The 24,025-nt window shown below is 53.0% G+C and overlaps 1 protein-coding gene across 1 annotated transcript; it reads left to right on the top strand.

Annotated features, from left to right (window-relative positions):
* The first annotated feature begins 1,298 nt into the window (after positions 1–1,298).
* Positions 1,299–22,168, top strand: LOC122393433. Its single transcript, XM_043389432.1, has 22 exons — positions 1,299–1,409; positions 5,825–6,028; positions 6,801–6,955; positions 8,092–8,212; positions 8,464–8,654; positions 8,990–9,183; positions 9,601–9,729; positions 10,106–10,258; positions 14,800–14,988; positions 15,273–15,524; positions 16,808–16,993; positions 17,321–17,480; positions 17,638–17,778; positions 18,003–18,160; positions 18,674–18,781; positions 19,086–19,347; positions 19,634–19,786; positions 20,077–20,250; positions 20,513–20,688; positions 20,974–21,151; positions 21,366–21,505; positions 21,746–22,168. Exons 1-22 carry the CDS (start codon positions 1,309–1,311, stop codon positions 21,938–21,940), a joined length of 3,720 nt encoding a protein of 1,239 aa, XP_043245367.1. The 5' UTR covers positions 1,299–1,308; the 3' UTR covers positions 21,941–22,168.
* Positions 22,169–24,025: the final 1,857 nt, after the last annotated feature.

Genomic DNA, 24,025 nt, shown 5'->3' with positions numbered 1-24,025 from the left:
ACCTTCATAACACTTGGGAATAGTGGACCGTTAAACACGGAAACATCGAGCCATCTAACGGGAAACAGCGAACCGTATAAACACGGAGGACAGCGTGCCGCAGCACGGTGAATGGCGAACGGACCGTCGCTGTGAGCCGCGACGCGGGTGAACAGCGGCCCTCCGCACAAGTGAATATTGAGCTGTTGCGCAAAAAAAAATTAATAAACAAAACCGGCAGCCAGCCTTCCCGCCCAGGTCGTGTGCACTCAGTGCCTACCTACCCCGGGCGTCTGTAGTGACGCCTCTGGTGATCGATGCTTGACCGTGTGTGTGTGTGTGGGGGGGGGGGGGGTATGTGTGCACTGGGAACAGGGTGTAGTCTCAGAAGCGGTGCACAGCTCGAATGTTATTGAGGGGAGTATGACGATAAAAACCAAGTGCAGCAGCCTACTCATTCAATTCACCTACGGACTTTTACGGACTCACCTACGGACACTGAGTTACTTTCACTGCTCACTGCACTGATAAAGAAAGTCCTTTTCTCGAAATGAGTCACAGTTTTTTGTTGTCCTGTTTTTTGTTGTCCTAAGATGGTGCTCAAAGCAAGAGACTCATTGCGTTTCCGGTTCCCCGTATCCAGCAGGCAGCAGCACAAATCGTCAAACGATCTGCACCTGCAGGATGCTTTAATCCATTCTCACTAGATGGTACTAGTGCCAAACGCCTGGACTACTATGCTGTGCCGCAGAGCACGATTGACGTTTCCGATCACCTCCCTAGATGACGTTAGTTGTAAGCGCCTGAAGAGATACTGTGCCGCAAAGCATAGCAGCTGTTCCAGACTCACTCCATAGATGACGCTAGTTGTAAGCGCCTGAAGAGATACTGTGCCGCAAAGCATAGCAGCCGTTCCAGACTCACTCCATAGATGACGCTAGTTGTAAGCGCCTGAAGAGATACTGTGCCGCAAAGCATCGCAGCCGTTCCAGATTCACTCCATAGATGACGCTAGTTGTGAGCGCCTGAAGAGATACTGTGCCGTAAGCACAGCAGACGTTCCAGACTTTCTCCATAGATGACGCTAGTTGTAAGCGCCTGAAGAAATACTGTGCCGCGTAGCACCACAGACGTTGCAGATTCACTCAATAGATGGCGATGCCTGTAGGCGCCTGAAGGTATAGTGTGCCGCAAAGCACAGTCTATGTTCAAGCATGGTAATTATTGATCAGAAACGGCTAACATGTGGACAATGGTGTGTCGTAAAAAAGTGGCAAACGATATCATTTTTACAGGAGCCGCCGCGCGAGCCCCCGGTGGCGCCGCGCCATGTTCAAGTTTCACGCGGTGCACGGCTCGCACGTGGCGCTCGAAAACGATGACACGTGCGCCACACGCCGCGAGGGCTTCTGCAATGGAATCACGTTCAGGTCAGTGGATGGCGAGGAAAATGTTCCCTTAGAGAGAAATCGGAGGGATTTCCTGCCAGAGAACTCCTCTCCGTAAGTTCGCTGTTCTGTGGGACGATTAACCCTCGCCCATGTAGGGGGGGGGGGGGTTGGTGCAACCCCCCCTGAGGTTTTTCTTAGCTACACGCCGAACCGTTTCAGATAGCCTGCTCAAATTTTCATTACCCTTTGGGGCATCCTTTGCGCAACTTTTGGTATTTTATTTTTGTCAAGGTCATGTCAGGTCACGGAGTTATGACGTCATAAAGGGAACAACCTCCGGCCAGATTTACGCTAAATTGGAGATTGCTCCACATTGGTATAAATGCCGACTGACCTGACACACTGATGGATTGTTTTAGAATCACAACTGGCTGATTTGACATTGGTACAATGTCCGTTGACATTTTGAAGGTTACTAAGGTCAAGGTAAGGTCAGTGACCTCGGTTGACCTGTAATGACTTCTTGCACTTGTATGCCTTTTCGGGGTATTTTGATGCCCTGAATTCGAATTTGCTATCCATTTCAGGCATCGCCGGTTGTTTCTTGTAGTTCATTTTGGGTCAGGGTCAGGTCAGTGACGTCACACGCCTGACGTGACCCAATGCACAAATGACCTTGCAGACTTCCGATGCTCCCAACGCATCATTTTTAGAGGTATGACATCGAAATACACACCAAACGATAGAGAATTGATCAAGGATCACGATAGTGAAGGTTTCAAGTCGATATCTCTTAATGTTTTGCCGCAATCGGCGCGGAAATCTGAAAAAAGTTAGATTTTTCCGAAAATTTGACCTTTGACCGGTCATAAGTAGGTCAAATGTTTACCTAGGACCAAAAAATATACCACCAATCGCGAGATCTCGTTGAGAGCAATCCGTTGGTCTGTTCCGCTAAGCTCTACAACGCTCCGTTTTCAAACGCCAGGGGGAGGGGGGTCGCACCAACGCCCTGCATGGGCGAAGGTGGCAAAACACCGTTTACGGGCGAGGGTTAATCAACGTCCAATCCCAATCATAGACATCTGTATACCCGGTATACAGAGGTCCATGGTCCAATTGATCCCCATGAGCTTACCACTAACATTTTCAAGTAGGTGCTAACTATAACGACCTCGCCCTGTGGCAGCGGCTCTCCCTGCTCCCCCGCGACCGGCGTTACCGCGCGGGACCGCCGCCGACCCTGACAGGCCGCCGGCCGCCGACAGGGGCCCGTCCAGGCCTACCCGGCGAGGGGTGCGCAGCCGGCGGCGCGGCTCCAGGGGCGGGCGGATCTGGAGAGCTGGAGAGCGGCCAGATCAGCTGTACATCGCCCAGCTTAACGTGCAGTCGGTGAAACCAAAACTGCTCGAACTGCGTGACGACATCGCGCAGCACAATTTTGACCTCATTGTATTATGTGAGACGTGGCTTAAGCCGGCCACACCCGATCGACTTTTACCGGTTCCCGGCTACCAGCTGCTGCGGAGAGACCGAGCTGACGGCAGGGGCTACGGCGGTGTCGCCGTTCTGGTGAGGGAGGGGATGGTGGCCACCGTGCTGGACGGACCTGACCGAGTCACAGCGGACTCCAGGCTAGAGTCGCTGTGGGTCCAGATCGGCACGGGCCCGCAGAAGGTAGTAATCTGCTCCCTCTACCGGCCGCCGGTGCAGACACAGGTCCGTGTCACCGCGGACCTCGACATACTGGAGCAGCAGCTGCAGCACCACATCACTCGCCACAGCGGACCGATCGTCATAGCCGGCGATATTAATATCAACACCGCGGACGGCGGCAGCGCTACGGCTACCAGACTCCGAGAGCTGTTTACCGCCTACGCAGTGCACCAGCATATCGACGGTGCTACGTTCCGGTCATCAGGCTCCACCATCGATGTGATCGCAACGAATCGTGGTGTTGAGCGGGCCGGGACGCTGCACTGTCACTACAGTCCTCACAACTGGTGCCGTGCGGTGGTGCCGACCCCGGGCCGCCGACCGGAGCGGTGCACTCTGACAGGACGGAGCTGGCGCAAACTGGACACCGCCGAGGCGTGCCGCCGCCTGTGGGCCGTGGACTGGAGCCCTGTGTACCGCAGTGCTGACCCGGGCGAGCAGTGGGACTATTTTATCGCGGTGACTATGCCCATTATTGACAGTCTGGCCCCGGCCAGACGGTTCCGAGTGCGTAACCCGACGGCGCCCCCAGTGACGGAAGCCACAAAGGACCTAATGGCCCGGCGGCGGGCGGCGCTACGTGCCTCAGATCGTGCCTTGTATAAGGAACTGAACCGGCAGGTTAGGTCGGCCGTCCGCCGTGACACGCGAGAGGAGATCGACCGGCGCGTGCGGGAGAGCGGGCCGAGCTCCTTGTGGCGCAGTGTCCGGCCGGTCATCGCGGGGAAGCGGACGACCAAACCTTCACCGGACGCTGACACGGACGCAGTTAACCAGTACTTCGCCAGTATTGGGACCGCCACGGCCCGACAGGTGGACTCCGCGGGGCCCGAGCTGGCGGTGCGGCTGCCGCGCGTTTCCACCGGCCGTTTCCAGGTGGCACCCGTTACACCGGAACAACTGTCGTGTATCGTTGGTAGGATGGCCAGCAGTACATCGTGTGGCGCTGACGGACTATGTATGCGTTTTATCAAACAGTGTTTTGGCTCCATCTATCCCGTCATCACCCACATCGTCAATTCCAGCATCACCAGTCACAGCGTCCCTAGCTCATGGAAATTAGCCTTGATCCATCCCATCCAGAAATCACCCAAATCCACAGACGTAACCAACTTCCGCCCCATATCAATCCTTCCCACCATCGCCAAAATCACTGAACGCGTCGTTTACGAGCAGCTTTTTACCTATTTCACCTGTCATCATTTATTCTCGTCTAGTCAGCACGGTTTTAGGACGAACCATTCTACCGACACCGCACTTTTAGATGTTACAGACCGAGTGTTTGAGGCTATGGACCGTAAGGAAATCACACTTTTGTGTCTTTTAGATCTGTCCAAATGCTTTGACGTCGTACCGCACGCCGGACTTTTACGTAAACTCGAACTGTACAATGTCGACACGCGCTGGTTTGAGAGTTATTTGGCCGACCACCAGCAGCAGGTGGTAGCTGAGAGCCACTCTGGCTCTCGAACTCTGTCGGCGGCGCTGCCGAACCCGATCGGCACCTATCAGGGGACATCGCTCGGACCGCTCTTGTACAGCATCTATGCTAATGATATGTCGCTATTCGTTGATGACGCGAGCATCGTGCAGTACGCGGACGACACTCAGGTTCTCGTGGGCGGGAGGCCCGGAGACATTGGCGCCCTGATCGGATCCATGGAACGAAATTTGTCACTGCTCTCGAACTGGTTTGGCAAAAATGGTATGAAAATCAACGCTCAGAAAACTCAGCTCATTGTTCTCGGCACTCGTCAAAATCTCCGGCAGCTTCCAACAGTCAGCATCAACTTTATGGGCGCCATTGTCCCCGGCTCTCCCGCGGTGCGGAATCTGGGTGTCGTATTTGACCAATGTATGTCGTTTGCCGCCCATACCGATGATGTCGTCCGGCGCTGCACAGGTATTTTAATCGGATTGAGTCACTCTAGACATATTTTACCACATTCGACGCTCACCACCCTAGTCCAAAGTCTAGTCATTTCGCTCATCCGCTATTGTATCAGTGTGTACGGCTCCTGCAATACCACTCAGCTCGCACGTCTGCAAAAGCTGCTGAATTTCTCAGCCCGTGTGATATCGGGGCGTCGGAAGTTTGATCATGTTAGTGACGTCCTGCGTGACCTGGGATGGCTGTCCGCGCGTAACATGTACTCATATCATGTGCTGACCCTATTGAAACGTATGCTGGTCACTGCGCAGCCCGAGTCAATCGCGAGTAGAATAGTGCATAGACGTGACGTACATCAGCGAGCCACAAGACAGACAGATATGCTACATGTGCCAAGAATCAAATCGGAGTCCGGGAGGAGACGATTCCTCTTTACCGCCGTGATAGCTTTTAATAGCCTACCACCGGCGATGTGTGACCTGAACCTGCGCGCGTTCAAGGCAGAGTTGCGCCGGCACTTGTTGCGACAACAGGCGGCTGACCGTTAGCAATGCTTCATGACGACACGTTTGTGAGAGAGTGACTGCGAACGAATGTCTGTCTGTGTGCGTGCGTGCGTATGTTTTTCCCACGACACCCATCATTTTATATTGCGACCCTGGTTCAGGAATAGCCATTTTTGTGGAATGAGCCTACGATGTCAAATAAATAAATAAATAAATAAATATAAAGGTATCACGCATCTTGTCTCTAGTTACTTTCGGCAATCATTCCTATCGCTATCAATATGAGTTCCCTTTGGCACGTGTCGGTCGGTTGGTTTGGATGACTCCGAATTCTCCCTCAGCTCGGTTCCGATGGCACGCGGTGAGCAGTACCACCTGAGAGTGAGCCAGGTCTCCGACTGGAGCGGCGCGCTGCGACTGGGGGTCACCTGGCACGACCCGGCCACGCTGACCTCCCTGCCGCGCTACTCGTTCCCCGACTTAATCCGGCGGCCCGGGTTCTGGGTGCGCACCATCCGCGAACAGCACCTCAGTGACGGCGCCAGGTGAGTGGGCGGGGGAGGGGAGACAGGGAGGGACAGGGCGAGTGATTCGACAGAAATAAGACGGGATAGAGTTGGGACGGAAGACGGCTTAGGTGACGGGACGGGGTCAGCAACGGGACGAAATAAAATGAAGGAAGAGGTCTATACTCATTCCTAAACTTAAATTCACTCATTTCCTTCATTCAGCGAGACGGGACAGATAAAGGAACGGGTGACAAAGCGGGGTGTGTTATACGGGGTAGTGACGAAACAGGAGGTGTTACAAGATGTGGCCTGATCACTGTGTGGTCGTTGGTGGCCGGGCGACGGGACAGAGCAGCTGCCCTGTCGCGCGCGGAGTCGGGCGTCCACTTAGGGCGAGCTGATGGCGTGCCAACGGCTGTCCCCAAGGAGGCTGTCTTCGTCCCCAGTAAAAAGATTTAATTGGCCAATCGAAGATCCCATCAATGTGGGGCCGTTCGATTCGTTTGATTGATTTGGTCAGTCCTACATCGGACCACCGTTTATCGGAGCCACAAACGGAAGTGGTCGCGTAAGCTTTCAGGAAACGTATTACCTATAAACGAGACATAAACGTTCAGTGCGAAATTGACTTATAGCGTATGGGAAGTCAACATTTGCTGAACCTCTGTTCACTGAATTCTCACTAATAGCTGTTCAAAACGTGCATTCACGTGTGTAACGTGTGCAAATTTACCGGTCTAATCTGTCTAACCAGCTCCGCTCACCCCTGCCCTAATCATCTAACACCATCCACCTTCTGCATCCCCAGGATCCACTTTTGGCTGACACTGGACGGAGTTCTACACGTCTCGGTCAACCACCAGCAGGTCACCCGGCTGGCCACCGGCGTCGGCGAGGACAGGCCGCTCTGGGCCCTGGTGGACGTCTATGGCAACACACAGTCGGTCCAGGTCACCGGGGATGGTGAGATGATGGGGGCAGGTCACGGGGGGTGGTGAGAGACAAGGGTCAGGTCACTGGGGGTGGTGAGATGGAGACAGGGGTCAGGTCACCAGAAATGGTGAGATGATGGGTCAAGTCAGGTCACAGGAGATGGTGAGATGCCGGGGCCAAATAAGGTTATCGGAGGCATAATGAGATGCTGGGGAAGGGTTATCGGGTGCGGCGTAGTAGTTATTACATATACTGATGAAAACGCTACGGATTTGTGTTGCATTGAGAATAGTTTGACAGCCATCTTACTAGAGAGTGTACCTTTCCTCAGGAAAGAAGGGCTGTATGAACAGACCTGGTGTAATGCATGTCGGCTGTCCGACTCAGTGAATGCGATGGCGAAAACCACGGTGACGTGAAAACATGGCGCGGCCGGTGTAACCTGAGCAGGGGTTACACGAATGACGCGCAGCGTGACGCGTGACGCGAATATGTCGAGTGACGTGTGGCGCGGGCCTTGAGTGGTGCCGAGGGATTACGGCTGACACGGCACCACGGTGGGTCTGTCTGTCGGGGTCACGGCACGGCAGGTCTGTCTGTCAGGGACACGGCCATGTCTGTATTGTCAGGGGACAGGGGCACAGTGCGGTGGTCAGAGGCGTGTGATATATTGGCCCCTGTCTATCTGTGGGGATCGGGGCACAACATCCCGTTTCTGTCTGTCTGTTAGGAGCACAGCGCGGTCAAGGTCGTTTGACAGGGGATCCCTGCCGGAGGCTGCATGTCTGTCAGGGACACAAACAATATCTGTTTTCAGGGACGCAGCGCGGTAACTGGTCGGAAACGTCCAATGTAGACGCTTGACCGTGCGTCTGCCCCTATCGGGAATACAACATTCCGTGTCTGTCCATCGGATTGTGGGTCATTGGGGATCACGGTGCGGTCGGTCCAGTCAAAGGCGTGTGACGGATAGCATTCGTCGTGTAACCTCTCTCCAACAAAACGTCGATAGCAGTGTTGGTGGAGGAGTACGATATATAGGTTTATTATGCCAGTGTAGGTTATATGTGACATCTGCCAGAGGGGACACACCGATGCAAATCTTGTCGCGCTATCAAGGATCTAGCACCAACAGTTCGTGACCTATGCCCTGCGACCCGTTCCAGAGGAGACGCCTCTGGAGATTCTGGCCCGCGGTCAGGCGGCGCGGGACCTGTACCGTCAGGTGCGCAGGGCCGGCACTGTACCGGTGTACCGTAGTCGGCTCTTCATCATCGGGAACTGCGGGTAAGGGGTCACTTCTTACGACAAACGATGGGTATGATGCCGTGTAACGAGGCAATATTCCGCGCAACGAGGTAATCTAAATGTAATGACCCGACGACTACGACCTTGGATAGCCACAAAACGTCCCAATGACATCGTAGCCAGCACAGCCTTGTCTTTAGTACAACTATTGTGTCGCACCACTATCGACTGCCTTCATTTCACTCTGTCTGTGGAATGAAGACCCAGATCGACTGTCCTCCTTGCGCCAGGGCCGGTAAGACGACGCTGCGTCACCTGCTGCTGGGCAGCTCTGCCGTCAGCCAGCCACCGCCGACCGCCGGTCTGGACAGCTCGGATCTGTTCACATTTCCCGTGGACGACCCGTCGGCATGGCAACCGGACAGCGCCTCGGTGGGCAGCCGCCGGCCCAGCACCGGGCGCTGGTCGAGTGCCCAGAGAGGTTAGAGGGGGCTGTCTGGAATCGGTTACTGTCACTTTTATGTCATCAGCCAAAATCAATTTCACATGGGCCGCCGTCATCCCAGTGAAAGGTTTCCGGTCGCGCGCACAGAGAAATTAGCTGACATCTGACGAAGAGGACCATTCACTGCCTTTAGCTTGGAGGTTAGCTGTCTTGGACCATGAGGTACAGTCAGTCACTGTCACACTGTCTGTCGCCAGTTGCAAGCCAGTTACCGTCGTATTTCTCAACGTCACGTTTTCACTTTTTAGTATCACCTCTTCCCGTTATCGCATCACGTCTTTACATCACGTCTCTACCTCCACTTCTCTCAGAGCCGGAGGAAATTGAGGAAGAGTACCAGACGGCCATCGCGCGGAACGTGGTCAGAGAGCTGCTCAAGGACCGAAAGTCGCGGGAGATGGCCAAACGGAAGAGCCGCTCATCGTCGCGCCACTTCTCCAGCACGTTCAGGGTCAACCTCAGCCGCAGCAGCCTCAACAAGGTCATGCCCAGGAAGGATTTCGAGGTCAGTTAGACCGCTGAGCAAAGGACATCGCTCGATTGGTTTTTAATTGAATGTCCCTTAGCGTGGTCCCTTAGGTCAGTGTCACTGTCTGGTGTCTAATGCAAGGTTATCGATTTGGTAGAAGGTGCCACGCCCGCGGATACTCAGAATGACACATAAATAACGCAGCAGTCACTCCGGCACGCTCATTACCTATTTGAATATTTCATACTGAAATGACTGTCTGGTCACTGGACGAGAATGGCTATACGAAATTGGAGCTAATGCATATCATGAGACATTATGTCTGTAACTACTCGTAGGCTGTCCCGCATGACATGCATGTATTGCGGTACAGTATGCCCACACTCTCGGCCGCAACGAGTGATGCAGCTAGGCAGCGGAAGTGAGTCAAGTGACTTTTTCTGATGTGTTCAGGTAACTGACGAGGGTGCACTGAAGGAGCTGCCCCCGGAGATTGTCAGGCTGGTGGAGGAGATGCTGGCTGAATCTCCCGACAACAGCCAGGAGAGGAACGAGTCGCCCGAACCGGGACAGAAACAGCAGGTCGGTGGGACGGGACAGGGAAGGGATGGGACAACACGAGGCGGAACGGGACGATAGAGAACGAGCAGTAGTCACTTAAGAACGTTGGAGTGTCATAGGGGTTGATGTGTCTGTGTCTGACGTTTGTCAAGGGACGGACCAAGGACGGACGCGCTCCCTGCAACTAATGTAGTTATAATGCGCGGGCTGGCGGTCACTATGGCATAAGGCAGTAGTCACCCCAATTAAGCATATTCAGCCCTTATTGGGATAGCTGACAGCCCTGTACCGTTATCTAGCAGTCATTGTGAGATTGGTGGCAACTGGCAACCATTGTATCTGAAATGTGCCAGTCGCTGTATCTGACAGGTGACATCGACATGCCTACATTTAACAGGTGACGGTGAGTGTGTGGGACTGGAGCGGCGACCCGGAGTACGAGGCCGTGCTCCTCCCCCTGCTGGGCTACAGAGGCGTCTACCTGCTGGTGTTTGATGCCTCTCAGCCGCTGGATGGACCGGCTACCATTACCACCTGGGCGAAGGGTCAGGTGAGAGCAAGGGATAAGTTAGGATGGGGATTGGGGCATCAGGACAGGTCAGGGTGGGGTATGGGGATAGGTCAGGACGGGACACGGAATAGATCAAAGAGAGATCCGGTGAGAGATGTAAAGCGGGGCGCAGGAATATGCATAAGCTGGACACAGAGGTCAGAACCGTCAGGGCGAGGCACAGGGACAGGTCAGAGACGTATGGTACACAGGATATGTCACGGAAAGCCACGGGGATAGGTCAGTGCAGGGCCGAGTACAAATAGGCTGCAAGCCTGGGACACAGCAGATGCGGGTACGTGCTCACTTAACTGCAGCCGCAACGATCAACGCTAATCCAATCAATGCTTTATAGCATAGACTAAGTAACTTAAGTTCGGCCTTGCCTGTTAATGCCATCCATTACGATTAATTGTTAATTAAAAACGCATTGAAGAGGTTACAAAAATTAATCATGGTTTATGTCTGTCTATATTTACCTGGACAAGCATTGATTTTTCACGAAACGTCATCATTGGACTGCTTGACATTAACCCTCGCCCGCACATGCCATTTTCCCATCCTAGAACGCACATGGGGGGGGGGGGGTGGTTGCCACCACCCCCCGCGCCATTTCGTTCCTGTTGGAGATAGAGCTTAGCAGTAAAGACCAAAGATTCTTTGGGAAGAGACGAATCCAATGATACCCAGTTTTACCTTCTCAGGTCAGTCATTGACCTTCCAGGTCAGGTCAAACTAAAAAATGTTGCTGTTTTGGGTCACCGTTGGATATCAAGTGCGCTTCTTATCAAATACCGATGACGATGCTGTTTTCTGGTGCCAAGCCAGCTAGAACCTCTTAGTCACACTACCCGACCAGAATTTTGCTGCTGAGGTCATTTCAGGTCAAGTTAGGTCAAGGTCAATTATATGTATAATATATGACTGCGAGGCGCTGGTGGTGCAGCTGGGTACGACGCGCTCTGCATTTCTGGCCACCTGTTACCGCGCTCCAGACGCTGACCGAGAGATGGAGGCTGTGGCGGACCTCCTGCGCGGGCTCCACAGGACCGGCCGCCCGTTCCTCCTGGTGGGAGACTTTAACCTGCCAGAGATCCAGTGGTCGGGCGACAGAGAGGCCGAACTGAGGAGACGCACTGCACGAGCCACCACCTTCATCGACGCCCTCGCGGAGTGTGGCGCGGTTCAGTCGGTGACGGCGGCAACGAGAGGCGTCAACGTCCTCGACCTGGCGGTGTCATCAGGAGGCACTGTGACGTCGGAGGTGCGGGACCAGCTGTTCGCCTCCGATCATCGTGTGGTCGAGACGCGTCTCAGAATCGACACCGGCCCCACGCCCCGAGCATCCAGAACCAGGGTCTACAACTATAAGCGCGCTGACTTCGCCGGCCTGCGTCACGCCTTGCGCGCGGTGCCCTGGACTGTGCTCGAGGCTATGGACGTCAACGGTGCAGTAGAGTTTTTCTATGATGCCGTATTCGCCGCTGTTAGTGACTATGTGCCTATCATAGAGCTGCGCCAGAAATACCCACCATGGTTCGATCGCACTATCAGGGATCTCCTACGGGAGAAGGAACGGGCCCACAGGCGTAAGAAGGCGGACCCCTGCGCTGCGAATGTAGAGCAGCATGCTAGAGCCAAAGCTGAGTTTAAACGTCAGGCTGATGCCGGATATAGAGCGTATTTGTTGGGCCTCGTCCGTGATTTTAAGGATAATCCCAAGCGATATTGGACTTTTATCAAGTCCCTGAAGTCAAATAACCACGTATCTCCTGTCTTAGAGTATGCTGGTAGGCTGGTGACAGAGGCGTCTGCTAGAGCTAACTGTTTCAACCAGTGCTTCTCAGAGAAGTTCAGCGCGCCCTACGTCGGCGACTTACCAGCCGCCCCTGTTCTCGACGCCCCAGGCCTGTCCACGTTCACCGTACCCTGTGGTCGAGTGGCACAGCTCCTGCGTGAGCTCAGCCCTCACAAGGCCTGCGGCGCTGACGGCCTCAGTGCACGAATTATTCACGAGTGTGCTGAGGAGATTGCGATCCCTCTCGACATCATATGTCGATTGTCGGTGCGGTCCGGAGTGTTCCCATCGTCATGGAAGCGGGCCAACATCATTCCCGTCTTCAAAAAGGGCTCTAAAAAGCTTCCATCTAACTACAGACCGGTATCTTTATTATCACTCTGCTCAAAAATTCTGGAGAAGGTAGTGTGCGAGGACCTGCTCCGTGCATGTCTTCCTGCACTGCCTCCTTCCCAGCACGGATTTCTTCCAAAACGCTCTTGCATGAGCAACCTTACCTGTTTCTTGGAACACTGCTGGACCTCACTGACAAAGGGATCGCAAACGGACGCTATCTACACAGATTACTCGTCAGCTTTTACCAGTGTAAGCCACAAGCTGCTTTTACACAAGCTGGAGCACTCTTTTAACATATCGGGTCTTGCACTTGGCTGGGTTGAGTCTTACCTTAGCCAGCGGTCCCAGCGTGTAGTGCTGGATGGAAAACACTCTGACTGGACTCCGGTCATCTCCGGAGTGCCGGAGGGCAGCATCTTGGGCCCCCTGCTCTTCACCTGCTTTGTCGCTGACCTCCCTAAACACATCGGGTCATCTTGCTTGTCATACGCTGACGACGTCAAATTTTTTCACCGTGTATCCTCTCCTGAGGATGCCCACGCCCTTCAGGCTGACTTGGACCGTCTCAGCCGGTGGTCAAGGACCTGGCACCTGAAGCTCAACCCGGCCAAGTGCAAGACCATCACCTTCACTATGCGCTCATCACCTCATGTCGCTTCATACGCGCTCGACGGTCACCAGCTCGAGAGGTGTGTTAACGTGCGTGACCTTGGCATCATCTTAGATAGCAAGCTTAACTTCGCAGACCATGTTGATGCTATAGTCTCGAAGTCGAACCGCATGCTGGGCTTGCTGATGAGGAGCATGCAGGTCTCGACACGGGTGCATCGAGCGCAGTTCGACTGTGTCGCAGCCCTCACCGCCTACAAGGCTCACGTGCGTTCCGTAATGGAATACGGCTGTGTTATCTGGTCGGGTGCCGCTGTCACCCACCTGCGCCGATTAGAGCGACTACAGCACCGTTTTCTCATGTGGCTGGGCGCCCGGACACAGGCGAGGTGCCCTTCACTCGACTATGCATCGCTGCTTAAACTGTTCGGCTGCGAATCAGTGAGGTCACGATTCACACAGTGTGACATCAACTACATGCGCTCCGTGTTCAGTGGTCGCTTGGACTGTCCCGACATCTTGGCCATGTTTTCTCTATCGGCACCCGGCCGTCGCACGCGCCGTCCCGAGCTCTTTCATGTGCCGCGCGGAAGAGTGGACACTGTGAAGCGAGGATTTCTGATTCGTCTTCCCCAGCACGTGAACTCGCTTGTCCACAGCAGCCCCGACGCCGATTTCTTTATGCCTAGCTGCAGGCTAAGGTCGGAGATAGCCAAATTTGCTGACGACCAGGGAACATACTTAGCCTAAGGTCACTGATGTAGCTCCTCATGTAGCAACTAGCCGTTACCGGTTTTATTCTCATTGTCATTGTCTACGCTCATTTTTCGTCTTTTTTGTCTTTTTATTTCATCCACTGTCATTCTTGCTTATACCTACACTCTTTTAGGATTTCAGGCTATTGCCTGTGCTGTTTACTTTTAGGGGATTTCTCATGTCAGTATACTTTTAGCCTCGCTCATTAGCCAGGTGCCTATACTTGTATATTCTCTTAGGCTTTTGCTCATGTCTTCTATATTCTTAGGCTGTTGCCTGTCGGTTTACTTTTAGGCTCTTGCCATCTTGTTAATTTATTTGGATTTTGATCAGTGTTATCATTCATATTTATTTCCATCCAGTGTGTGTGAGTGGTTGTTATTGTCAGTGTGCGACTGCATCCGTAAGTGGGGCTTTGCCTGTGGACGCTATGCCAATAAATAAACAAATATGTGTTTGTATGTCTGTGTGTGTCTGTGTGTATACTGATGTGTGCACCGATTGTTTTTGGGTCCATATCACATAAAATCATGATCTGAGAAGCTTTTACCAAAAATGCAGTCAAAAAACTTCACAAAAAGTAAATTCAGCTTGCCTAAAACGCAATTATCTTAGATGACCTAGGTTGACCTTGACCCTGACCTTGACCCCTGTACATCGTCGAACAACATGTTCCATGATAGGTGGGAGGTAAGACTGGCAAAAAAGGCCGAAATCAGGGTGTCAAAAGCTCACAAGGCCCATGGCAAACGCAAGATGTTGAGAATTGGCCATTTGGGTCATGACATGACCTGAAAAACAAGGTCATATCTCCGAAACCAAAAATCACAGAAACTTGAAATTTTCAGTGAACGTCAAGAAAGGATAGTCGAGCAGCTATACAAAAAATCAGCCTTCTAGCTCTAAAAATGTTGAGTGCAGAGCAGAAAGACTGCCTGGGGGGGTGGCAACCACCCCCCCCCCCCATTGTGCGGGCGAGGGTTAACAAATGTCACCGAACCCTGACCTGACCTCCCCTGACTGCCGTTCGCGCACTGCACAGGCTAGCGAGACTCCGGTGGAGGGCCGCACTCGTCTGGACCAGCTGCTCGACTGGCTGCAACTGGTGCACACAGCTGCCACACCGGGCTCAGCTGGCGAGGGGCTCGGCACGGGCACCCTGGCGCCGCCCGTGCTACTGGTGGGTGTGTGGAGCACACAGGACGACCGGCCGCCGCCCACAGAGACGGAGGTGGGTACGGGAGGCGCAACGGAGAATTACACAAAACATCCGTTGTTGGTCGTTTGCTGCACGGAGAATGAGGTTGCTTAGGGTCTTGGCTTATCGGTTTAGTGAAACTAGGCAGTATGGGAGAAGGGCAAATAAACGATTTCATGGTTGCAACACTCTCCTCCACATCTCATAGTGCAAACTGTAATGCGTTCATATGATAATTTTCGATATGAACGCATTACAGTTTGCACTATGAGAGCCTGCCACTCCCCGTGACGCCAACTCCTCCCATCTCCCCGCAGCTGCAGCAGAGCCGTCAGCTCATCCGTCAGGCCCTGGAGGGCCGGCTCAGCGGCCGGCACGTTCACAGCCAGGTGTTAACCGTGCCAATATCGGGGGACGCGGCGGCCCTGAACGCCCTCAGAGGCTGTCTCGGGCAGCTGACTCTGAGCCAGGCGTATATGGGTGAGAAGGTGCCCGTACGGTGGCTGCGGCTCGAAGAGGAGGTGGCCAGGAGGGTGCGATCCGGGCTGGTGGTGGCTACATGGCCAGAGGTGAGAGGGTGGAGAGGGAGAGAAGGAGAGAGGGAGAGAGAGAGTGAAAGAGAGAGAGAGAGAGAGAGAGAGAGAGAGAGAGAGAGAGAGAGAGAGAGAGAGAGAGAGAGAGAGAGAGAGAGAGAGAGAGAGAGAGAGAGAGAGAGAGAGAGAGAGAGAGAGAGAGAGAGAGTCGTAGAAAGACGGCGAAAACGGCAATCGAAAGCTCTCAACAAGGCGGATCTTAAGAGCCCAATTTTTTTTTGCTTAAGTAAGTCAGAGGTCAGGTCAAGGTCAGGTCAAGGGTACAAAATGCAAGTTTCTACAGTATCGGCCTTGCACCGTAGTTGCCGAAGAATGGACTGAGACTGATTGCCCAAAACGTGTTCTTAGACTACCAAGACAATATTCGTTGCATACAATGTCATTCAAAGGTCAAGGTCAAGGTCAGGTCAGGTCACCAAAAACAAAATATAGAAAAGGGCATGTGCGACACATGTTTTATGGGTCATTTTACTCATAGAATCAATCGGCACACTCAATAAGTGATATGGACCACCTCTGGATGAATCTCAGGTCGAGGTCAGGTCAAGGTCAGGTCAAGTGAGGTCAAATTTTGAAGTTGGTTGTTAAGGCCTAAAAAGGTGTCTATCTGATGCAGTTTTTCACGGCGAATCGAATGGTGCTATTTTTGTTTCTGTACGAGGTCTAGAACTTCCAAAAAATCATTTTTCAAAATTTTTGTGTGTCGTGACGTCATACAATTTTGAATAACTCCAACATTTTTGAACCGATTCTTCTAAAAATTGGTATGTTGGTGCACATAGACCACTTTCTGACATATATTCCGGTTTTTTCGATGCACTCAAAATTTTGGATTTTATAATTATTTTCCCAAAAAAGTCAATTTTTTGAGAAAAAAAAATTGGGCCAAAATCCAAAATTTTCAAAAAACCGAGATAGCCATTTGATAGACAAAGTAGAATCACGTATAACCTTTTTTGTTACGTCTTGATTCCTTTCAAAATGAAGATGTTAGCGGCGTTTGAAATTTTGCCGTTTTTGAGGCGAAAATGGCGAACATGACGTCACTAAAACGTCAATTTCTCAAAAATTTTCCGACGGATTTCGCTCAAATTTTCAGGGAACGTGTCAAATTGATGTATGATAAGGTATCGAAAGTTTGACGTCACTGGCGTAACGCGTTTAGAATTTATTGGCGAAAAACGGGAGGGGGCAGATTCTGCCCCCCCCCCAGCGGGGCGCGGGACATACCTCTCACTGCCCCACGCCCCTTCCCCCAGATGGAGACGATGGCGGCGGAGCACGACGTGGCCGGTGAGGAGCTGACGACCTTCCTGCGCTTCCACCACGACCAGGGCAGTCTGCTGCTGCACGGAGACGGCCCGCACCGGCTGGTGCTCCTCTCGCCCCAGTGGCTCGTTCAGCTCTTCGCTGACGTCATCAACGCCAAACGGAAATACTACCAGGTGAGCACGCTTCACTACTAGCATTCGTAAATGAGTTCAACATATATAATTGGAGCTACTATGTAGTCGGAGCCACTCATTACCCATATAACTATCTTGCATCAGTTGCGTCTGTTGCATATTTCCTGTCACTACTGGGCTCATAGATGGAAAAAGCTAGTCAAAAGAGCCTGGACTTATGGAAGCCATCCCAAAGAACCATCGCAGACAGCCCTCGTCTAACCCACTGTTGCCACCACTAGACCAGCCTGACCCCTAACATCACCATCAAGTCGAACGACACTGTTACAATCCGGTGTGATCTTACCGACTCATTGTTACTGACAGTCGGCGCCCAGCGGCTGGCGGCGTCTGGAGTCCGAGGGGGTGGTGGAAGCGGCCTTGCTGAGTCGACACTGGGACCAGTTGACCAACAGTGCCATCACATTGGGCGTCCTGCGCCGACTGGGGCTGGTCTGCCCGCTGGCGCCGCCGCCGCCACTCTACGGTTAGTCACTGGGAAGTGGGATACCGACGTGGCCGGTTGTGAGCTGATACGTCCATTTTGCAAATTTATCTTCCATCGGATAATATCCGATATTCACATCACTTCGAGATATGACCTGACTCTGACTTACCACCTGACCTCTGACCTCTGTTCCCAGACCTGGCGGAGAGCGTGCCTCTTCCCGAGCTGCTGCTGCTGCCCAGCCTCATCTCCCCTCAGGCGAGGAGCTCAGAGGAGACCCCTCGGTCACCCTCTGACTCGCTGACCCTCTTCATCGACTTCTGCGGCTTCCTCACCGGTGAGAAATGACCTTAAATTGAGATGTGACCTCTAGTGCTGAGCGCAGACCTCCACCACGATTGTCCTATATTAATCGATAATTTGCATCGATGACCTCATCAAACGATTATGACTGAATAGTTTCCCGTCATCAACTGAATTCAAGAATCATTCATCGATGAGGCATGGCCGAACCACAATGAGCCGTACCAAACTATGCTAACTTCACCCTCTACTGTCTAGCGAGTCTGGTGAGTCAGCTGGTGGTACGGCTGGCCGTCTGGACCCAGGAGAGCTCCCACCGGGCGCCACACGTGTCCTACGGCCGGGCGCGGCTCTTCGTGGACGGCTCGCACGAGCTGCTGCTGACCGCGGCGCCGCTCCACCTGGCCAGAATACAGGTGAGCAGCCATCCGCTCTTTGGAAACTGAGAAACCGTCCTATCTTCGCCCACTGAGGAACCGTCCTCTCTCCGTTCACCGAGAAACCGTCCGCTCTTTGTCCACTGAACAACCGTTCTCTCTTCGTCCACTAAGCAGCCATCCACCCTCCATCAACGAGCGACCGTCCACTCTTCGTGAAGGGTTCATAGTTGCTGCTGACCGTGGCACAGCTGCACCAGGCCAGAATACACGTGAGAGGAGACCAAACCCACCATTGGATCCAGCAGTCCCGTCCTTGGTCCGAATAGCGACAACATCGTAATTCGTTCGTACCGATATTCGAGTAGGTACCCAAAGATTTCAGTATGGAGTTCAGTGAAGATTTAGGATAGGTTAGCAGTGTCTTTAGGAGGAGCTGTTGGCGTGCATTGTGTATGCGGCAGCTGGAAGTTTCAATGAAACCGGCTATCGCTGGTAAAGTCAGCTGTCAGCTGGCGGCTGATCGTATAAAACACGTATGTTGTCCTGCAGGTGACGGTGGCGCGGATATCTGTGCTGATGGAGGACGGACTGGAGTCGTACCCCACCCTGCCGGACTGCGGACCCACCGGGGGACCCAGCCCCGACGCCTGTCTCCAGGTCAGTACGAACCCACCGGGGACTCGGCCCCACGTGGGGACCCAGCCCCGACGTCTGTCTGCAGGTCAGTCACGAGACGTGGTCTCTAATTAACGGAAGGCAGTCGCAAATATCAGTCATAGAATTTGGTCAAGAAGGCCAGTCACTTGACAGAATCACGGAGGTCGGCTTTGCTTGAAATGATAACGTGGAACGCCATGGTTTCTTGCTAATACAAAATAGCAATACCATGTAGACAGTTTTAGCATATATACCGACTTTCGTCGACACGATATCTGTAGCATTCACCATTGTCCCGTTCCAGATACATCGCCGACTGGACTCCACATTAGCCGAGGTGCGCGCGGCACTGTGCCGCCGTCTGCAGTGGCAGTTTACCGTCGAGTGTCCGTGCGGCCGTCCGTGCACCGTCCACCGGCGCGCCGACTGCCCGGCCCCCGAGTGTCTGCACACGCTGCCGCTGAACCAGTGCCTCTCCGGAGACACCGTCTACTGCGACTTCCGACGGGTGTCCGTGGAGCACGTGAAGCGCTGCTTCGAGCGCCGCCAGCCCGACCGGACGACCGGTCAGTGGACGGGGCAGATGAGGAAAGTGGCAGATTGAGAACCGCCATATCCATTCTTTCTTGATGAAGTGGCAAAAGGTTCAACGTGAAATACGTTACGAACTACATGAGGCAGTAGCTACTCGTGGCATTGCTTGCTTCAAGTGACGCAAATGGCCATGTCAGGTTGTCCGAACCATGTCCCATACTCATCACACCTTTAGACTGTCACCCCAATGGGGTCCAATAAAATCTAAATCTGAATCTGAATCAGTCCCAGCTGATCCCCGCCCTGATGTTCCCTCAGAAGTCAGCCTGGCACCTGTGCTTCCCGCCCGCTACCTAAGTCGCCACGAGAGTCTCAGCTCGGCCTCTGCGCCTCAGTGGGTCAAACAGGCCGCCAAACTGCTCAACGCCGGAGGACCCGGATCAGACTGGATGGCAGTCGCCAAGAAAATCGGTCAGCTGGGTTCTGAGGCGGACGGGTTGGGAGGAACACTAGCAGGGATGCTGGAATCGTACATATTCTGTTGGATGTCCAATACAGGGAGCTGAGAAGATCAGTATGTTAAGGTCACTATGTATTGCATGGGAGAAAACACGCTAAAACGTATTGTTTCAACGTATTCGTCTTGCAAATTCCTTGTAAAATGGTGCGATTTCTAGCGGCGGAAAGTCGAGGCTTCGTTTCCTTCAGCCCGGTACCCATTACCGGCACTCAAATTTGTCTTAAGGGCATTCCACCGGCAGGATACCGTGAGCACAAGATATCCGAGTTTGACGACTGTCTGGACCCGGGCCTAGCGCTCATCACCGACTGGATGCAGATCTCGGGCAACAACGGCTTCAGCTTGGACATGCTCTGTGCTGTGCTGGATAGTCTGGCCAGAGACGACATCTGCGCCGTGCTGAGGAACGTCTCCAGTGAGTAGATACGGTTGGCTTCTAGCCGCTAAAAGAGCAGTGAGTGCCAGTTCCTTTCTGGAGTAAGCACTCCATCTGACACTCATTGAAACATTTTATTCACCATGAGGAGGGAGACTTCGATCAAAGCCCGTTAATGTGAAATGGCTGTCTTACCATACACATTCCACCATACTTTGACTATCCCTTTTGGATGTGCATCCAACTCCATGCATTCCGTCTTCCCAGCTACCCACTGACCGGCCCACTGCCCGCGCCGCAGAGCCGGAGAGCCCAGCGCCAGTGTTTATCAGCTACCAGTGGGACCACCAGGAGGAGGCGGTGCGGCTGCGCGGACGGCTCGAGAGCACCGGCCTCCGCTGCTGGATGGATGTCGGACAGATGGGCGGGGGCGACCTGCTCTACGAGAAAATCTACCAGGGTATCAGCGGCGCCAAGGTGAGCAGGATGACTGAGACTGCGACTGTGACCAGTGGACTGTGACTGTGTTAGGTCGACTAGCCGCGACCTCACGGCACTTACCGAATGCGACGAATCCCGATGGGCATTGGAGCAATCCCGTGCGAGCCAGGGTGATAATGATAAGATTTTATATGTAGAAGACGATACGTCATAAAATGAAGAATTTGCGACGCTGTGTACAAATAAATTGCGAACGACGCATTCACTTGCCCCCGAAGGCAGAAACTCCCGCAGCTGACCGGCTGGCTGGTGTTCTCGCAGGTGTTTGTGGCCTGTCTGAGCCAGCAGTACCTGCAGTCACAGCTGTGTCTGCGCGAGGCGCACCTGGCCGACCTCCTGCAGCTCAAACTGGTGCCCGTCCTGCTGGAAAAGATGCCGTGGCCTCCTGCCGGATCGCTGGCGCTAGTCTTCTCACAACTCGTCTATGTGGACTTCGCAGGTTAGTGAGACCGGAGGCGGGGGTTAAATACAGGCTAGGGAGATCAGCGTTTGGGCGAGGCTAGAGAGGCCTGGGATTCTTCGCCGGCTATTGAGACCGAGCTTTCGGTGAGGGGAATGCCCGTGAGTTAGACATGGATATTGTGAATTGGTGACGCCGGGCATGGTGGCTGTCCGCCTGTGTGACCGTCTGTGACTGAGTGACCCCTCTGTAGGTGTGGGCTGCCACGGCGGCCGCGGCAGGAGTGTCGACTGGGCGCGCCGGGCCGATGAGCTAGTCCGACAGGTCAGCCAGCTGCTGCCGGTGGACGAGCGAACCGACACCGGGGTTGTGCAGGAGCAGATGCAGCTCGAGGTGAGTCGAAAAACCGGGAGAGGTCGGGGGCATGGGTCGATAAATTTCTGTCCCAGCAAGAAGTCGGTCACCTGAGATAAGGGCATCGCTGAGGTGACCAGTTATAGAAGTGCAAAATGGAGTCGTTTTGTCAATAGATCCATTTTGTAGAAGAGTTCCCTATTGGTTTACGATTCAGAAACGAGATTGGGTGTGAGACAGCGATGTAGCCTGACCCTGACCTGGGTCCCCCGTCTGCAGCAGGTGACCGACGCCGGCACGGGCGGCTCCGACTCTGACGCGCCGGCCGAGTCGCCGCCGCCGCCCGAGCCGCCCGTCTCGCCGCCGCCCTGGCAGCCGCCGCCGGCCGCCGAGCCGCCCTCGCCGCCCTCACTCAGTCAGAGACTAAAGATGGCCGCCGTCGGCTGCCTCACCTGCCGAATACCCGTGATCTGAATCGCGAAACGAACGGTCTGAATATGAAATCGTTCGAAATGGTGCTTTGAACCTAGCCTCTTGGAGTACACTGGGCCATCGCATCTTTGTGAGCTGCTAATGGGCAAAGAGCTGCACAGACTTCGTGCGTTTCAAAGTGTGCGGCTACGGAGGAACTACAAGCAGAGGCTAAGAAAAGGCGAAATGAAGGCCCTCATCGGCTCAAGCTAGTCACCGGACGAGTCCTGAATAGACTATTATTAACCCGCGACCTGGTGGGGGGGGGGGGCTATTTTTTGCCCCCCCCCTCCAGACTTTTCGATATATCTCCAGAACCACTGCGCCGATCGTCACCAAACTTTCAGTACCCTCCCGGACATCAATTTTACACATTGTGACCAAAAATTTTTCCAAAGGCTATGATAGGTTGGCCGGAAATGACGTCAGAGTGACGTCATGTTCTGCCGTTTTCGACCCAAAAAAGGGTTTCGCGGGAAGAGCTGTCAGGCCTATAGCTTTGCAAATACAGAAAAATGATATAGACATAAAAGCTGTAGAATGAACAGGGCTACAAAACTGCTATCTCGGATTTTTGAAATTTTTGGATTTTGACCCCCAAAAATCAAAAAATAGATTTTTTGAATATAATAGCCGAAAAATCCAAAAAGTTTTTTGAATTTCGAAAAAACCGGAATATATGTGATAGTCCTTACCGCCTTCTATCTACATACCAAATTTGAGATCGATACCTCTTTTTTTGGCCAAGTTATAGCGAAAAAACTGTTCAAAATTGATGACGTCAAATTTTCAAACTCAATTTTCAGCAATTCTAGACCTCGTAGCGCAAAACAAAGACCACCATTAGACTCCCCGTGACGAGCTGCATCGAATCAATACCCATTTTATGCAAAAATATTAACTTTGAAATTTGACCTTTTTTGACCTGACCTTGACCTGACCTCCACCAGAAAGTGACCTAAACCGTACCTGATGGTCTTATAACCAACACCATTGAGTTGGAAATGAAAAACTGGCCATAAAACATGCATCGCATAACCTTAGTAAAGTTGGGTTCATGTGGTGACCCTTGGTGACCTTTGGTGACCTGACCTGTGACCTGACCTGGTATGACCAGTGACCTCTAACAGCAACATATCTACTAGGCAACTGACGCCCTATCGCTGATTCCCGACAAAATGCGTTTTTCTCGGTGTTATAGCGCATTCCCTAGAAGACCCGTGAACGGTGAAACATTTCATCTTTGACCTGACCTGTGACGTCATCGGTGACCCCGAGGTCAATAAAATTTGGTTTCCCTCAACAAATTTGACAGGCCTTTCGAACGCCGTTTGAATTTTTCGGATCCGTCCAGTAGTTTCGGAGATACGAGGGGGGGCAAAAAATAGCCCCCCCCCACCAGGTCGCGTTATAAACAGACCCCACCAGGGCGCGGGTTAAAGGACCAGGGTGCCGATTGACAGCGATAGCTGTATGAGCTGAGACAATCGGTGATTGTGTGCTTTATATGTGACTGGAGGACTTTGTAGTGCGACCTGTGTAAAGAACCGGCGGTGCTACCAGCTGGTAAAGCATGGGTTGCCGAGGAAGTGTGTAAATCAAACACAACCCTTCGGTGACCTTTGAGATAGACATTGTGGATTGTATCGACCATGAAACTTTGTAGTTTTGGAAAGATTTTGTGGTATCTGACCTTCGCATCGGGTAAGAAAGAGCAGATCTGAGGCAGGTATGCCGATCAGCCACGGCATTGACCAACGATTAATGAATCAAACCATAGGCATTCGGTCCAATTAAACATTAGGTGTGCGTCCGAGGACAGTATTAGTTAGCAGTCAAGTGAGGAAAGTGTGTTGAAGGTGGCACTTGCTAGTCGCGGAGCGGACCAAGGTAATCCGGGGCTAATTGTACCGTAAGCCACGGCAAGAGGGTAGAGATCAAGGTGTGAAATTCGATGCAACATTTTATACCGAACTGAGGTGGCAATTGCCGTGTTGAGCTGTAGCTGGACTGTAAAGTTGCAAACTATATAGGTTGTTGCATTCTAAACGTCTCCGTTTTATATCTCGCATACCAGCGATCTCGCAG

This window comes from Amphibalanus amphitrite, unplaced genomic scaffold (genome assembly GCF_019059575.1).
Source record: "Amphibalanus amphitrite isolate SeventyFive unplaced genomic scaffold, NRLGWU_Aamphi_draft 000535F_arrow, whole genome shotgun sequence".
NCBI lineage: Eukaryota > Metazoa > Arthropoda > Thecostraca > Balanomorpha > Balanidae > Amphibalanus > Amphibalanus amphitrite.
The sequence above is the reverse complement of the archived record's forward strand: the minus strand, read 5'-3'. Positions and strand labels throughout refer to the sequence as shown.

Bases quoted from the DNA above. Each gene is read 5' to 3' on its own strand.
- LOC122393433 (XM_043389432.1), top strand. From the start codon at position 1,309: ATGTTCAAGTTTCACGCGGTGCACGGCTCGCACGTGGCGCTCGAAAAC. The intron at 17,481-17,637 runs GTTAGTCACTGG...CTCTGTTCCCAG, and splicing joins GCCGCCGCCGCCACTCTACG to ACCTGGCGGAGAGCGTGCCT. The intron at 21,152-21,365 runs GTTAGTGAGACC...ACCCCTCTGTAG, and splicing joins CGTCTATGTGGACTTCGCAG to GTGTGGGCTGCCACGGCGGC.